The sequence below is a fragment of the Neoarius graeffei genome, chromosome 6, assembly GCF_027579695.1.
Source record: "Neoarius graeffei isolate fNeoGra1 chromosome 6, fNeoGra1.pri, whole genome shotgun sequence".
In the NCBI taxonomy this organism is placed as follows: domain Eukaryota; kingdom Metazoa; phylum Chordata; class Actinopteri; order Siluriformes; family Ariidae; genus Neoarius; species Neoarius graeffei.
In genome coordinates, this window is record NC_083574.1 from 79,978,420 (window position 1) to 79,997,113 (window position 18,694).

Sequence of the window (18,694 nt, forward strand, 5' to 3'; positions counted from 1 at the left end):
GTTCAATAGTTGTTATTTCTGTTGGAGGAAATGATGAAAGCAGGCACATGGAACAGATGTTATCATTGGTCATTTTTAGTGAACTGTTCGCTGCATGATCTACATCTTAAAGGAAAAAATTTTAGTTATTTAAAAATCAGGTGGACTTTATGAAAAAAAATTTAAGTATTAGTACAAATACAGAGGTGATTATAGAGGTGAAATTGCACGTGCTGATTATTGAGAAATAGTCCGAATTTCTCAACCAATCACCTCGAGTGACTCGGCAAAATGGCGGCCAATCGCTTCGTCACCGTAAGTGAGGAAGGATTACAAATGAAAGAAAATGCTGTTCCTAAAAGCACTAAAGATGTTATGAAGTTTGGTCTAAAACTATTCAAAGGTAAGGTGGGATTGGGATTTATTGTATCAATTTCAAAAGAAAAGTAGTTTAGGTGAGTCGGCGTAGATAAGTAACAAGTCTGTGCGTGGCTTTATTACATTTACATGCCACTTTTGAAGTTTGAAATACATTTTTTAAAATCTAATTTTAGTTTAATAAATCACCCGTGTATTTATACAAAACACCTCAGGCTCGGTGAATATCTGCGAATAATAACCTTGACTTCATCTCGGTTATTATTTAAATACAGGGTTAGTCAAAATTATGTGCACAATTCACAAAACATACATCATATGTGCAAAATGATTTACAGGACGGTCTCAACCTGTTCGCCATCATGTTCAAGACACACAAAAACCAGCAAGCAATAGTACCATTTAATCTGTCACCCATGGCGCATGTCTATCTGCAGGAGAAAAATAATCCACTAGTGTTAACATAATTTTGACTAACCCTGCGATATCGGCTGGCTTTTTTTTCATGATATATCAGATATATTCCATTCAGCTAGCATGACACTGAATGAGTCGAAGAAGAGTTGAATAGCATGCTAGCTGAACGCCAGATTATTATTTTTCATACACATTCCTTTCGGGTGTTCAACGCATCTTTCTTTTTTAAAATTCTCTCAAAATCTAACGCATTTAATGAAGCAAACCTGACGGCCATGTTTGCTTACGAATTGTCCCAGTCGCTCACGAGTGCAGAAGTTTTACATCTCCGATGTGTGACGTCATGTTGTCTTGACAACCGTGCAATATCGTAAACCATATTCAACGCTCATTCTCCATTGGGTAGAGTGATGTAGGATAAGCGATATGCTAACAATATTGCATGCTATCAAACCAAATGAACGAAACCTGCTAGAAGGGAATAGAACACGTTTTTATCCCATCGAAAAAGTGTCCTGTATGTATAATAAAAAAAAAATCACTGAGCCTGAGGCGGATCATTGATAAATATCGCTGGACTCCTGGTAGGCATGACTTTAAAAAACAAACAAACAAACAAACAAACAAACAAACAAACCCCACAACAGCTTGCACAAAAAATAATAAAAGATGATAAAATATGCTTAGTGTACTACCATTCCAATGCAATGATGACCAAGTTTTTCCAACAGTCATACTTCCATTTTATTGGTTTGGTATTAAAGATAAAGGAAATGAGTGAAAACATTTGCAAAAAGAAGAGTGGCTTTTAACACATCATTTCTTTGGAAAAGGTCTGGTTTGCACTTGCAAAGAATTTCATGGAATAGATGAATGATTGCACTTGAAAACATACTGTAATGGTCCTGACACGCTGAATGAAAGGCACGTAATACAGAACAAGTCAGGTAGAACTACGGCTTTTCCTCTGTACACAATCGTACGTTCAGATGAAGTCGCACCTTTATATTTTGCCACTTACCCAAAAATCCAGTCAATTGTTAATCTAAAGTTAATCCATCACTCAGTGCGTTTACATGCACATAGAGAAAATCAAATTTCTGCCGTAGCTCGACTGAAATTGAAGTTCTAAATGCCATGGAAACACCTTAGCTCGGCTGAAATCGAACCGAACTGGATTTCTCGTAATCGAGCTACACGACCTAGATTATGCGATTGTAGCCGAGCTACTTAGTGCATGTAAACCCTATCGAGCTACATAGTCGAGCTACTTACTTCAGCACTGCCCCTTCCAGAAGTGACGAGGGACGAGACCACAAGCGGGAAACGCAACAGCCTCGGTCGGCATGACAACAGTAGTAGAAACGTGCACTTCTGGAGCAATGAGGAGATAGAGTTCATGCTCATTCAGCTTAAGGAGTTGAATATATAATATATATCTCGATGTTGCTGTCCTCGTCATCGTTCTTCTTGTGAACACGGAACTGATAACTTTGTTTATACTCTTGAATAGCACTTCTTCATGACGACAACCGGAAGTGTACCAACACGATGGGGCGTGTAGCGCCACCTGTGGCTCGGGTGCACAATGTACCTCACACAATAGCCCGATTTCCTTGTGTGCATGTAGGATTGGATTTCTCTGGCAGCCCTGCTGGGACCCTTAGCTCGATTACCAACAGTAGCTCGATTTGGATGTGCATGTAAACGCACTGACTGTTTAACTCCCTGGCTGTAGTTTGAAGACACTAAGAACGTGTACAAAGTTGTTGTTTTTTTAGTAACCTTTCTTAAAAAAAAGTTTGTAGAAACTTATTTATTGCCCTCAAAACAGCAACTTTGACCTACTAACTCACTCAACAGTGTGATCAATGTGCAGTGCTGCTTATATATATATATATATATATATATATATATATATATATATATTTTTTTTTAAACAGCGATCTGAAACTGATTTACACACCTTAACAGGCATGAATTTTCAAACACTTACAATCCACTTCGTAATAAAATCTCCCCAAAGAGCTGCAGAGTTAAATTTAAAAGGAGCTTCTATTCTAAAAACAGCTACAGGCTATTTTAGCCCGAAGTGTGCAAACGTCCTCGATGTATGTTTGAGGATCCATTCCCGATAATGCGATCTTTGTGAGCTTCAAAATGCATTCAAAGAGGAAAACGCCGACAAACTCAGCTGACCTAATTAAATCGGTCACTGCAAAAATCCAGTTTAACAATAAGCACCGTGTTCTGACTGAGTGCCGACTAGGCTATCTCAGACAAGCCGTCAAACCTTTTAATACGTTCCTTAAAAGGTACAGTTTGACCATTTTAAAGCCTTTCTAGATCTCTAACAATTCTGTAATTACAGAACAAATAGATACAGTACAATACAAATGGACAGTTATAAAACAACAAATCTAATAAGGCCTCATATCTATCTATCTATCTATCTATCTATCTATCTATCTATCTATCTATCTATCTATCTATCTTCTCCTTAAAAGGCAATTCAGTAAAGTGGGTGCGACTGTGCACGGGAAGGACGATTTACCTGCACTTTCACTTTGCATGATGGGAAGCAAAACAGGTTTAAAAATAACAAACTGCGCCTTTAAAATGAACTCTGTCACAATATCCCAAAGCAGTATGTACCTGATGGGAAAATCATCCCCAGAAAATCAAGTTCCAGTTTCAAAGCAAACCAATCCAATCTTTCCATGGAGATATATATATATATACACACACACACACAAATTTCCAGTTGACAAGTTGAAACAACACTGAGATGAGTTCAGATTTGGCACTATGGTATACGAGCACTGAGGGATATGGAAAAGCCCACAGGCTGAGTGACATCTTCAGTCACAATATTCTTCTTGGAGCGTGATGTGTAAACCCTTGTAACACAATCCGCTCAAAAACAAAACCAAAAAACCCAAACAATGCTCTTCACCAATCTGCGATGTTTGAAATATTCCTTGCTGGCTTGGATTAGATTTCAGATTGTAGCTTCTTAGTGGGGGGTGGGTGGGGATCAGTCAGAAGTTTAAAATATTCAACCGAACATTCCAGTTATATGGAAGCCTATTCGCGCCACTTGAAAAAAAAGTTTTTTGATTAATTGCGAGATAGTATGTCGCAACATCAGATAACGATGTTAAACGAAAAAAAAAAAAAAAGAGAGAGAACTACAGCAGATATAGAGAACATAAATATACACAAAATATAACATGCAGTGCCTCAGGAAGTGACTAATCTGTGTTCTTGGCTCCAGTTGTTTAATGTGTTCTATAATTCGGACACACAAGACCTTGTTCTCTGGCTCAAACGATTTGTTTGGTATAAATCCAGTTTTTGGAATCCTTTAAGGGAGCAAAATATAGCTCTCAAAAATACATTAATGGCTTTTAGCAGACGCTGTTATCCAGAGTTATATACAGCAGACTGGGGAGCACGTGCCTTGCTCAAGGGCACTTCAGCCATTCCTGCTGGTCCAGGGAATCGAACCCACAACCTTTTGGTCCCAAATCTGCTTCTCCAACCATTAGGCTCCCCCCCCCCAACACCTCACCAACTTTCCAAACGTTCTTCCATTTCAATCCCATGAGATTTGAGCCTTAAGAAAACCAGCTCCCTGACTGAATCCTACAGCTTACAAAGGAGCTCCGTTTTGAAAACTCAGAAATGTTTCAAAATTTCCACGTGCCTTTAAGGAAAATTTCAAAACGGGAACGTTTTATGGAACGCCTAATACGGCTTTCGGTAATCAGACTTCAGATTCGCTCATTAAAGCCTTCAAACCAAAAGCATCCTGCAGGACGTGTCGCGTTAAAGAGTTAAATCTTTCAAACGAACCTGTCTGCCATTAGCTCTAGACGTTAACCTTCAGGAGTTTAAAAAATAATAATAAAATAAAAACATTAAGGAGTCAATATTTAGCAACTTTTAAAATGTAAGCCTGATTAAAGGGTGAATAGAAAAAGGTGTCATCATGGCTAAAGAAGAGGCAGTAAAAAGATTTATCACAGGAAAGAAAGAAAGTGTTAAGAATAAAATTAAATTAGTCTATTTACACCACTATAAAAATATTAAGAGGATACACAGATGGATATGTTTCCAGTGTTCTAGTGTTATCGGTATTTTCATTACATTTAAAAAAAAAAAAAGATCGAAAAATCTTAAATTCTTTGCCTTATAAATGTACAAACCCACTTAAAAAAAAAAAATGTCTGTCTGTTCTTTTGGTCCAAGAGTGTATGGATTTTGCATTCATGGCACATGCATCCTGCTGATTAGTCTACTAAGGCACTCCGACATTTCTTCTCCTCTCCTCCTTTTCCACATGCTTTGTTTGTCCCTTCTTTCCTTCTCCAAGCACGAAGCCATTAGCAACAGCTCTCTGGTCCTAATGTGTCCTCTGTCCCTGCTTCACTGTACAGCGAGCGCTTCTGTCAAGGCTCGGGATATGATTTGTTCTGACTCATGGAGCTCAGGATCTCAATGAGGTTGTCCAGGCCCCACAGGTAGCCGTCCTCACGGTTACCCTCGCTCCATGGAGTACGATGGTCCAGGCTCTGGTGTGGAGGAAGAGGCACCGTCTTTCCGAAGTCGATCATCCATACTCGTGCCAGGCCTGAAGTGTCGTGGACAAACAGCAAAGAGCTGCCTACCACCTGCAGAAACAAACAACCATCTCGCGTTAGCTGATATCAGCCAGTTATAGTCAATATATTGTTTTCTTCACGATTTAATAAAATATAATTATAAAACATACCCTTTGAAATGCAATAAGATCGGATGTGTTGGTATACATTTGTCCTAAGTGAAGGCAAACTTTACAACTGGATGTAAAAATGTGTAGCGGTTTTTAGAAACCCATTGGAAAGAAGTAGTTTCTTCTTAAAATTTCCGTTCGGGTTTGATGTACATATTTTTATTAATTAATTTGGGCTAGCACAAATTGCTACTCTCGCTCAATCTTTCTATTTTATTATTATTATTATCCGCCTAACGTTTTTTACGATGCTATTTCTCCCTCAGTTTTCAACCAATCACCACCAAATTTCACTTGAATACCTCTGGGCTAAATTACATTGCTATGACTTTTGGTGTTGATCTGGATCGCTGATCCGGAATGATCCATGAAAGCTGGGATTTTTTTCAATCACTTATAACTGTGAATTTTCATGATTGAAAAAATCATTTTTTTATTTTGTTCAGGGTGGCAGGGCGCAACTTTCCCTCACTCAGTGTCATTCTGTATCTCTTACCGTTCCGGATCTATAGGGTACGGTGACTGGATGTCCTGGTTTGTAACAGCTAGTGCAAATTACTGCGACTTTAATCACAGTCTCTATCTGCAGTGGTGCTTGAAAGTGTGTGAACCCTTTAGAATTTTCTATATTTCTGCATAAATATGACCTAAAACATCATCAGATTTTCACATAAGTCCTAAAAGTAGATAAAGAGAACCCAGTTAAACAAATGAGATAAAAATATTATACTTGGTCATTTATTTATTGAGGAAAATGATCCAATCTTACATGTCTGTGAGTGGCAAAAGTATGTGAACCTCTCGGATTAGTAGTTAATTTGAAGGTGAAATTAGAGTCAGGTGTTTTCAATCAATGGGATGACAATCAGGTGTGAGTGGGCACCCTGTTTTATTTAAAGAACAGGGATCTATCAAAGTCTGATCTTCACAACACATGTTTGTGGAAGTGTATCATGGGACGAACAAAGGAGATTTCTGAGGACCTCAGAAAAAGCGTTGTTGATGCTCATCAGGCTGGAAAAGGTTACAAAAGCATCTCTAAAGAGTTTGGACTCCACCAATCCACAGTCAGACAGATTGTGTACAAATGGAGGAAATTTAAGACCATTGTTACCCTCCCCAGGAGTGGTCGACCAACAAAGATCACTCCAAGAGCAAGGCATGTAATAGTCAGCGAGGTCACAAAGGACCCCAGGGTAACTTCTAAGCAACTGTGAAGGCCTCTCTCACATTGGCTAATGTTAATGTTCATGAGTCCACCATCAGGAGAACACTGAACAACAATGGTGTGCATGGCAGGGTTGCAAGGAGAAAGCCACCGCTCTCCAAAAAGAATATTGCTGTTCGTCTGCAGTTTGCTAAAGATCACGTGGACAAGCCAGAAGGCTGTTGGAAAAATGTTTTGTGGACGGATGAGACCAAAATAGAACATTTTGGTTTCAATGAGAAGCGTTATGTTTGGAGAAAGGAAAACACTGCATTCCAGCATAAGAACCTTATCCCATCTGTGAAACATGGTGGTGGTAGTATCATGGTTTGGGCCTGTTTTGCTGCATCTGGGCCAGGACGGCTTGCCATCATTGATAGAACAATAAATTCTGAATTATACCAGCGAATTCTAAAGGAAAATGTCAGGACATCTGTCCATGAACTGAATCCCAACAGAAGGTGGGTCATGCAGCAAGACAACGATCCTAAGCACACAAGTCATTCTACCAAAGAATGGTTAAAGAAGAATAAAGTGAATGTTTTGGAATGGCCAAGTCAAAGTCCTGACCTTAATCCAATGGAAATGTTGTGGAAGGACCTGAAGCGAGTAGTTCATGTGAGGAAACCCACCAACATCCCAGAGTTGAAGCTGTTCTGTACGGAGGAATGGGCTAAAATTCCTCCAAGCCGGTGTGCAGGACTGATCAACAGTTACCGCAAACGTTTAGTTGCAGTTATTGCTGCACAAAGGGGTCACACCAGATACTGAAAGCAAAGGTTCACATACTTTTGCCACTCACAGATATGTAATATTGGATCATTTTCCTCAATATATAAATGACCAAGTATAATATTTTTGTCTCATTTGTTTAACTGGGTTCTCTTTATCTACTTTTAGGACTTGTGTGAAAATCTGATGATGTTTTAGGTCATTTATGCAGAAATATAGAAAATTCTAAAGGGTTCACAAACTTTCAAGCACCACTGTAGTCTAAATTTGCATATGCAACAGGTGGATGGAAAACATACCACTAATAAAAGTAAAAAAGAGAAGTTATTTGATGCAATTTATGTATGTGTAGGTGTGTGTGTGTTTGTGGGCGGGCATGTTTTATACCTCGAGGGGACCAAATGGCCAAAAATATATCTGACTGGTCCCCATGAGGAAAACTGCTTTATTACAAAAGTAAGCAATCACTTAGACACAAAAGGTTTCCATTTGGTTACTGAGGTTAAGATTAGATTTAGATGTAGCATAGCATTAATTAGCTACATTTGTTTGATTCCAGGCATTTCAGCCAAAGCCACACCTGGTTATTACACAGGTACAAAAACAAAAGAAAGATACAGGCATGTAATCCCTTTTAAAAGACCAAAATGTTGGCAGTAGAATGGGTTGTATTTAAACGCCCAGTGACTTTAAACACAGCATGGTTGCTGGATGTCACAAGACAGTTTGAGACATGTCTACTCATACAGATCTGCCCCAGTCATTTGCAAGTGCTCTTATTGTGCAACTAGGGGCAACAGTAACTCCGTCATGAAGAAACTGATCACGCAACCTTACAGAACAGAACAGGGCTACAGCATGTGGTGTGTAAAAAAAAAAAAAAAAAAAAACGGCCATCTTGCGTCGAATTGCTCACTATGAAGTTCCAAACTACCTCAAAGCAACGTCGGTACAAGAACTACATCAGGAGCTTTGGGAAACGGGTTTCCATGGCTGAGCAGTTGCGCTGCACACGAGCTGAAGATCACTATGCGCAATGCCAAGTGGGGGCTGGAGGGGTGTAAAGTGACACGGTCACTGAACTCTGGAGCAGTCCAAACATTCTCTGGAGTAACGAATCACTCTCAGCCAGTCTGATGGATGACTCTGGGTTTGCAGGATGCCCTGAGAGCACTACCCACCACAACGCCGAGTGCCAAGAGTAAAATTTGGTTTGCATGAATATTATTCTATCCACATTCACTGGATATGAGCAATCGCGTGCTCTGATTGGCTACTCTACTACTAGGATATCGGTTCATATACCGTGAGTGGAGAAAAACAAAATGGCGGCACACATCAAGTCAGATAGATCACTTTGTTATCAAGTATTAAAAAGAAACAGAAATGGCTAAAAGAATATAATTCTCCCCCACAAGTAGCTAGCACCTTTAAGTTGGTTTGCCAACCACCACAAAACTTGGAAGAAGAAGAAGAAAAAAAATGGTGGAGCGTGTTGCTGAACCAACCGAGGACGGAATAAAAACTCTACTCGAAAACAAAACCCCAAAATATGGAATGAAAGTATTTGATGGCAAGAACATAGGGGAGAGCGGGGTAAGATGAGCCACTTTTTACATTTTTCATCATAACTACATGTTAAAGCCATTTTTGCTTCCAGTCTACACACCATACCAAATTTCAAAGTGTACTGTTACTATCTGAGCAAAAAATAATTGATAAGCTCTTATGGTTAGAGTGATATTACCTCTTGAAAAAAAAATGTCAAGTGGCTCAACTTACCCCATGCACGGGGTAAGATGAGCCACTGTGTGGGGTAAATTGAGCCAACACAAAACATGTTAGGTTAACAAAGTAAACAACTTTTATTATTAGAAATGCAATCAGTGAATCAAGTCAAGTCAATCAAGTGGGGGATAGGGCCGTTGCATAGAGAAGGGGAGATGAAGAGAGAGGTGATAGAACGAGATGGGATAGGGAGGGATAGATAGATGGATAGAGAGAGAGATATGCATAGATAGATAGAAAGAGGGATGGTTAGAGAGGGAATGAGAGATATACTATATTATAGAAATTACTAAAACAGTAGAACAGTGCCAAAAAATCTTATTTCTTTCAGTAGGTTAAAACATTGCTAAAACATGCAGCAATCATTCCATCAATCATTTCATCATTATTCAATGTTCCAAGCCTTCAAATTGCAAGGGAACACCATTTGCCTCTCCCTCCGTGCTGTCCCCCCAACAGTAAAGGGGTGGGGCAATTTTTTCACAATATCCTGTCTTGACAGGACAGCCTTATCTTTCTCTTTGAAGACAAAGGTCGGCTTTCTTGCAGAGCCATGGCATGACCGGCTTCTTTTGACAAATCTTGCCTCTATTTCGAAGACATCCAATTTGATTATCTGGCCAATGAAGAAATGCACTTTCTTCTTCCCCGTGAATTTTGCCACAACATAATCCCCCACATCTAACAACTGGTCTTCCTCATCTGATGTCATATTATATATATATATATATATATATATATATATATATATATATATAATAATGTTGTTGTCATATATGACCAGTAAATGTGAAAACTTAAGTGTCATCCATATTGGGTAAGCTCAGCCACCAATGGGGTAAGTTGAGCCAGTGGCTCAACTTGCCCCACATCTAATGGCTCGTCTTACCCCGTGGCCACCATTTTGTAGAAAAATGCTAATAAAGGGGATTAGGCTAATCAAAATTATTTTTATTAGCATTCATATCATAGCTTAGAAAGCCACTAACTTAACCCTAATGTGTCTAAATATTATTCTACTTTTGTCTTCTCTAAATCATCTTCACTGTGGACAAACATGGAATTGACTTAGAAAGCACAAAAACACATTTTTATAAATATCTCCCTCACCTAGTTTGACATGTGGTGCTCCTCTCCACAAGTGTAAGTAAATGGTCCCGCCCCCCTTTGAATGTGGTCACATGATCACATTTGTTTACTGTTTCTTAGAAACAGGGGGTGGCTCATCTTACCCTCTGGCTCATCTTACCCCGCTCTCCCCTATGCTTTTTTTTCTTTAAGTATTATTATTATTATTATTATTATAGCATTTTTCACAAATTGCTCCCATCATTTCGCTGGTTTGTTTATTTTCTAAGCGGAAATTATTTTGTTGGACGTTTTGTATAAAAGTTTTTATTTGTCGAATTTGCCAAAAATAAAAATGGTCCGTTTTTCAAAATCCAGTGAATGTGGATAGAACAAAACAGTTATTCCATGAAATCAAGTCGTACATGAGCTGATGTACAACTCGATTTCATGGAATAACTGTTTTATTCTATCCACATTCACTGGATTTTGAGAAATTGAGCATTTCTATTTTTTGCAAATTTTGCACTACGTGCCTCATCGGCTATCAGCTCATGTACGACTCGATTTCGTGGAATAACTGTTTTATTGTTTGGAGCTGTTTTTTTTGGGTTTGAACTGGGACCCTTGTTCCAATTCCAGTGAAGGGTAAAGTTAATGCTCCAGCTTGTATAGGTGTGATGGTCAATGCTCATATACAGTACCGGTCAAAAGTTTGTACACCTTCTAATTCACTCTTTTCTTTATTTTTATTCATTAAAAAAAAAAAAAAAAGTCACTTCGTTCTACAATCGTCAAAAACTATTGTTCTACAATAGTCAAAAATACAGAAAAAAACCCCACCAATGAATGAGTACTTTTGGCTATATATAGCGAATATCAACGAAGTTCCTCATTAGTATAGTAAGACCAGCATGCGTGCGTGTGCACATGTCACGATGACTCACCTCATGTGTTCGGAAGAACTCGGACATCTCTAGCACCCCTCGCAGTTCCTCTAACCTCAGTAAATAACTCCTCTGCCATAGCAGAACAAACAAACAAACAAACATAAATAAATAAATAAATAGCTAAAGAAGATTTCTCATTTCTCGGATTTAGACTCCGAGCTGAAGTATGGACATTCAACTTTTATAGATTTGACAAAATCATGGACTTGTATGGCGTTAATCTCAGAGATGGTCATAAGAAGTCTGAAACATATCCATCTTACTGAAGCAGACATACCAAGATCTGCACGTTTCCATCCACAAAGTCCTCCAAGGCTTTCATGACCTGCTCTCTGTGCTTAGTCCTTTTAAAGTTGGTGTTGCATGTGCCATCTGCTTTCTGCACAAACGAGAGAGAGAGAGAGATTGAAACTAAGTGAGACAGTTTCACATGCTTTGTTGTTTGCGATGGAAAATGAGCTCATTAGATTACACTGACCACAAAAGCAGAGTGACAGGCAAAAAACGCATTATGACCATTTGCAAATGTACCATCAGCCACTTTCCGTTTACAGATGAGTGAGTGCACACATGCATTCAGAAGAATCGAGACCAAGGAGAATCATTTGCCTATTCCACTTGCACTATTTATGTCATCATTTTTTTGTTCCTGTTTTGACTCCGTAAACAGATCAATGAGATTTTTAGTTCGAACAGTCTACAGTGATGAATTTTTACATTACATTACAGGTATTGAGCAGACGCTCTTCTCCAGAGCAACATACAGCGGAAGTGCTGAACTTCTAGACAAGAAAGTTCTAGTGCAAAATGAACAAGTGACAACAATACTTCGTGTAATATTCTGTTGGAGTATCAATACTCAAACAGCCAAGGAAACAAACCAACCATATAACGTACAACTAAATACAGAACTTGAACGGCTAACCCCAGGCTGAAGGGTACACAGTTTGGGTTGGTCTAGACTGAAACACAGTTGCATAGTGGGCAGGGAGGAAGGGGAGAGGTGCAGTGTGAAGAGGTGAGCCTTCAGTCCACGCTTGAAGTTCGTCAGTTCTGACCTCAATGAGAAGGTCATTCCACCAACAGGGTCCAGGACAGACAGCAGTCTTGAGCGGGCTGGGCAGGAGGCGGGACCAGGTGACCAGTAGAAGCCGAGTGTAGGGGTGAATCAGACTCTGGAGGTATGCCGGCCCTAACCCCTTGACAGCCTGGTAAACTAGCACCAATGTTTTAAATTTGATGCATTAATACAAATCCTGTGATTTGCCTTGCAGTCAGGATTACTGTGAGGTGCTGCTGCAGAAAACGAATCCACGCCTTCTGACCAATCAGACTCGAGAATTTAATTATTAAAGCTAGACTGCCTTTCAGATTTTAAGTGTAGGTCATAAAAAGAATTTTCCCTGACACACAATTATTTTTGTTTAGTGGAACAAAAGCTACTGAATTCGAATCACAGACTTCCAAATGTTATTGTTTTTTTTTTTTTTAAACAGAACAATTAATTAATTTAAAGCCACGTGGCCCTAAATTCTCCGCTATTTTTTCCTGCTTCACCATGACGCAATACAAGATACTATGTCATGCATTACGTGGTGGGCTTTCCCTGTTCGTGCAAGGCATTGTGGGATACAAATTTGAAATGGGAGAGAAAAATGGAGGACGTGAGTGAGGGTGCGAATGAAACGTGAAAGACCGACTACAGTAACGGAAAGCGAGAAGAAAAGACGTCATGATGTACACGAAGGAAAGGAAACGCAGGACCAAACTAATAGATATTGGCAGTCAGCGAACACTTCGGTGTGATCAGCTGTTCGTTTAGCGATAGAATGATGGAACGGTCAGTGCACGGTCAAGGTAAACCTGTGCATGCGCACACACACACACACACACACACGGATGGACTTCCTCTGTCTGCTTGACTGCGCGAAGCGAGCAATTTCATGCACGTCGTTTGCTCGGGAAATTAAATGACTTCCCAGCCACAGAATGGCCTGAGATTTTTTGAGTTATATCACAACGACCAAATTTCAGAAGGAACTAAATTTCACCGATTTTATGAAATCGAACGGCCGTCTAGCTTCAAGTGTTGATTTCTCAAATCAAATCACAGGATTTGTATTAATGCACGTGCTTTAATACATTGTTTCTATAGAAACTGCTCATTGGCATGCTCTTGTAAGTAGGACGCTCAACACGGACGCATTAAAAATGTCTAACTGTTGATATGGCGCGGTTTTCTGTGAGGTGGTGTTTGTTTATTACTTCGAAAGTCGTCTCCAGTGTCATAATAATCAGAGGTAAAGCTGCAAACTCCACCAAAACGGAGGAGGAGTTTGAGGTTCTCACACGAACACAAGATGATATTTGTTGTTTTGTTAACTTTCGGAGAGGAGTGGGGGAAGGAAAAAAAAAGCAGGGTGGTAATGGAAAGACTGCCAGCTGATGAAAGTGTAAGTGATAACAGGAACCAACTCGTTTTGTGAATGCTCCACTGCATTAAACAGGACTATAGATGGAGAAAACAAAGCAAGTTAATATATTGTCACTTTGACAGTTTCAAGTAATTAAAGCCTCAGTGAAGGCAGTCATCACATCCAAAGCCAGAAAAATGTCTCCAGATATGTGATACGGTTTGATGAAAGACTTCCATATAATAAGTAAGGCAGTTGGACACGGGCCAAGGAAAACCGTGTAACCATGATCAACACTTTCCAAAAACAAACAAAACAAAACCATCTGGGGAGGAAAAAATTAATAATAATAAAGAGATATGAATATCCTAAACTCTAGCCACTGGTTCAATGAAAGGTCAGCTCAAGCTGTGTGTAAGTGTAAAACAGTGTCCCCTCCCCCACCACACCCACCTTGATGCCCTCGATACGGAAGCCGAGTGTGGCCGTGGAGCTGAGAGTTTCTCTCCATTGCATGTAGCGTGGTTTCAGGACGGCCTGCTGAGCCTTCTCTTCTGGGCTCGGGGCGTCCGGGTCCACCGCCACCATCTTCTCATACATGTCCTTCCTTAACTTGGGCCGCTCACGAGCTTTCACCAGTTCCTCCTCCAGATACGTTCTAGGTACGAGACGGAGAGAGGAAAAGAACAGATTATACACTGATGACACTGACGTACTTAAGGCTTTTTGACCGAATCGATTGTTGACGTGGTGGAGTTTTCTGTAATCTGGTATTTTGGAAGGAATCTCAAGAGTCGGCCGTTTGCAAGAATCGGATGTAATGTTTTCAGCATTAAAGCTAGGCCACCTTTCAGATTTTTCAGGTTTAGGTCATGAAAAGAATTTTCCCGAAACCCAACTATTTTTGTTTAGTGGACTGAAAGCAAATCAGACTCCCAATTTTATTAGTTTTTTTTTTAAATAGAACAATTAATGAATTTTGGCCTTAAATTCTCCGCTATTATTTCTTGCTTGACCGTGACGCAATACAAGATACTACGTCATGCAACACGTGGTGGGCTTTCCCTGTTCGCGCAAGGCATTGTGGGATACAAATTTGAAACAGGCGAGGGAAATGTTGGACGTGAATGAGTGTGCGAAGGAAATGTGAAAGACTGACTACAGTAACAAAAAGCGAGAAGACGTTATGCTATACACGAAGGAAAGGAAATGCAGGACCAAACTAATGAGTAATCGGCGGTCAGCGAGCACCTCGGTGTGATCAGCTGTTCGTTTAGCAACAGAACGATGAAACTGTCAGTGCGCAGTCAAAGGTAAACCTGTGCATGCGCACACACGGACTTCCTCTGTCTGCTTGACTGCGCAAAGCGAGCGATTTCATGCACATTATTTGCTTTAATCCCTTCAAATTAAATAACTTCCCAGCCACAGAATGGCCTGTTTTTTTTTTTTTTTAGATATTACAGAAATAAACATATATCACAATGACCAAATTTCAGAGGGAACTAAATTTCACCGGTTTTATGAAATCGAAAGGCCGTCTAGCTTTAAGCTGTCAGGCGTGAGAAAGTGTTCCAGACAGATGGCTTTATGGCTTCTTGGTAACAGGTGCATTTAAAAAAGAAAATTTTTATTATTAACTTTTAGAGGGAAAAAATAGAGGCTGGTGAAGGAAAGACTATTTCGATCTGCTGTAATGTAAGCAATAACAGGAATTAAATCATCTCATGGTATGTTAGGCTGCACACACACACACACACACACACACACACACACACCATTCTAGTCATTGATTATTTTTTATATAACATCATCTAATCGTGAACTGAATCCCTGCCTTTTTTTGTGGTACGGTAATAAAACAAAAGAAAATCCCAAACTTTGGACTGGCAGCATATTTTGATCCTGTTTCCTCTCACCTGCTACCCATCTTGCAGTCCATGATGGATGGAGAGTTGAAGTCAGCCAGCAGGTCGTCCATCAGGTTATAGTCCTGATCGTCTTGCCGCACGACGCCGTAGTAACCTGGCACGTATGGCCTGAGTGAGTCAGACATCAGCTCCTGTAGGCACTGCTGCTCACATGCACAGTACTTCTTCAACAGCCTACCATATTCCCCTGCCTGGAAATTACCTACACACACACACACACACACACACACACACACCATGCTTAATAATGACCTAGAATGAGTTTCCCTGGAAAGGACTGCATAGGATTGATTTTTTTTAAATCCCATATCCATCTGCACTTTCGCAAAGAGTCCAGCAAAAACCACATCTGACGAGAATTACATCTCATGCCTACAGCAGTTTATTTTCCACATATGTAGCCATCTTGCATAATGTAACCAAGGACGTTCTTCCTCTTTCACACATATTAATCATCAACGCAATCGTTTCGTATAAAAAAAAAAACAAACCACACAACCCATTATACAAATTGCAGAGAGGGGTAGTTCGTATACCAGAGCTCATAGGAAGCTTAAAAAAAAAAAAATGAAGTGACCAAATGAGATTCTACTTAATTACTATTCTGAATATATATTTTGGCATTGTTTGGTTGCACCTTATATTACAGTACTGTAAGTAACCAGTATGTATTATGTAAGAATGTGGCAAGTAGCTGATACTTTAAAGGAAAATTTGCAGGAAGTGAGTGTTATACAGGGTGTTTCAAAAAATTTGATATTTCACAATCTAAGACTACGTTCAGACTGCACCCTGAAACGACCCATATCCGATTTTTTTGCCCATATGCGACCTGTATCCGATTTGTTATTGACAATCTGAACGACACAGATCCGATTTTTTCACATGCGACCCAGGCCGCTTGGATATGTGGTCCTAATTCCGATGCATATCCGTTATTTTCACATGCGACTGCAGTCTGACCGGACAGGTCGCATTCATGCGACCTACACGTCATCAACAAGAGACAAACGTCACTATTCTGCGTTGGCTAATCCCGCCTCTTTGGTGGAAAACAACAACATTTATACAGTTTTCAGAATTTAAATAGACTTTTATAGAATTGATCAAGCTAATGGTGGATTTGGTAGGGACCTGGATGTTTATCTGTTAGCCTGATTAAATAAACCAGTTTCTATAATTGATTTATAACTTAACCCTTTGGTGACTGACCCCTTGAACATGGTTCCTCCAGGAACGATGACGTTTCAGTCGTCAAGACAACGGAAAAACTAAAATACAAGAGCATTTTGTTTTGTGCACAAGAGCATTGTGACGTATCTTTCTGTTTTTGTATTTTAGTTCTTCTGTTGTCTTGACAACTGAAAAGTCATAGTTCCTGGAGGAACCATTTTCAAGGGGTCAGTCACCAAAGGGTTAAACCATCCTGTATTACAAGATTATAAGATTGTTCTGGAAATTTCCAGTAATTTGACACCTTCGGTCTCATTAGTCTGCTGCCCACATTAATCAGATTATTGTACGAGTTCCGCCGCCGCCACAAAAACCACATCGCCAGGTCTCGCCTCATCTCCATAGCAAACTGCACTGGTGTTTCTGCACCTTGAGCCAGCGCTGAGAGAAGTTGCAGAATTCAGCTGGCTATAAACAAACAAACTAAATAAATATTTATAAAAATTTAGAAAAAAGTTTATTAATATGACGAAATAAATATGTGCAAATTATTAAGCCTGAATTAAGAGTTTGGTAATACAGCGGCCGTATCCCAAATGACTGCCTACTGAAGCTCGAGTGCACTATATAGAGTTTAAAAATCCATTACTTCCTAGTAACATGTAGTGCACTTATATAGAAATTAGAGAGACATTTAGGAGTCAACCCTCGTTACCAGGCTACACGTTTTCATTTCAGTTCAGAAACAAAAACACACACGAGACCTCACACTTTAACACTAACCAGATAATTAAACAAACAAACAAGAAATCATTAAACATGAAGAGTGCGCTTTTTTTTGTTTACGTGTTACGTAGATGTGCTTATTACGTGTCAATTTGCGCATGCGGGACACTTTTGGGTCGTTTTCCGTTCATATTGGAGATCGCATACAAGTCTCATATAATTGGTAATGTGAACGGCCTAACAAAAAAATCGGATTTCACAACAAATCGGATATGGGTCGTTTCAGGTTGCAGTCTGAACGTAGTCTAATAACTTTGCCAATTCTCGTTCAATTGACCTCAAATTTGAACAGCATGTGTGGAAACAGGTCAAAATTTTTTGTCTTTATCTTTTTAGGTATAGAAATGCCATTGACTGGAAAAGAAAAGGCGTTTTGTGTGTTGTACACCCAAACAAGACTGTGCAGTGTGCGTTTATGAGAGAATTCTCTAAAAATGCACCAACTGCAATGCAGATTTGGACACGGCACAAAAAGTCCAAAGAGGAAGGCTGTCTGTGCAGCAGGACAAAAGGATCTGGACGACCAGCAGCATCGGAAGAGACGGTCGAGCGAGCGGGTTCGCGAAGATTGAAAATTTGTGAAATCGTTCATGGAATCCACATACCTTTGAATTTCTCATTCAAATTTTGAGGAATAAATCTTATATTGCTCAACATTAAGCCTGTTCAGTTTCATCTGCCTAGACTATGTAGTACATCTCAAATATTAAAGTTTTTTGAAACAGCCAAGTCTGTGATAATTACACACATTTCCCTGTACAAACCAAACAGCAATTAACCCCTTGGCTGCCACACATAATTAATTGTAATGTGTCAGGCATATAGGACAAAAATAGATCAAAACTGGGATATTTTGAAAACCTTTCTTTAACTTGTTCAGAACTTTATATTTTTAATATTTGTATAGAAAAATCAGAAAAATCAGAAAAAACACTGTTGTAGAGTAAAAGTAACTTTAGTAATCAAAAACAACTTCAAAAACATCCAAGACAACGGGTATTGTCAAGGAGAACCTGTCCATAAACATGAATTACTAGTACTTGAAAACACAATGTACACCAAGGGTCCATGTATTCCAAGTAACTGGGTACCAT

At 39.5% G+C, this 18,694-nt stretch overlaps 1 protein-coding gene across 1 annotated transcript in view; it reads right to left on the minus strand.

The window, feature by feature from the left end:
- Nucleotides 1–1,493: 1,493 nt before the first annotated feature.
- Nucleotides 1,494–18,694, minus strand: part of itpkcb (inositol-trisphosphate 3-kinase Cb) — a 48,633-nt gene continuing 31,432 nt past the window's right edge. Inside the window, exons 3-7 of the mRNA XM_060924086.1 lie at nt 15,630–15,843; nt 14,164–14,368; nt 11,574–11,675; nt 11,294–11,365; nt 1,494–5,450 (exon numbers count right to left, since the gene is read on the minus strand). Of these exons, the coding sequence (XP_060780069.1) occupies nt 5,229–5,450; nt 11,294–11,365; nt 11,574–11,675; nt 14,164–14,368; nt 15,630–15,843 (815 nt within the window). The 3' untranslated portion in view covers nt 1,494–5,228. The remainder of the gene's footprint in view (nt 5,451–11,293; nt 11,366–11,573; nt 11,676–14,163; nt 14,369–15,629; nt 15,844–18,694) is intronic.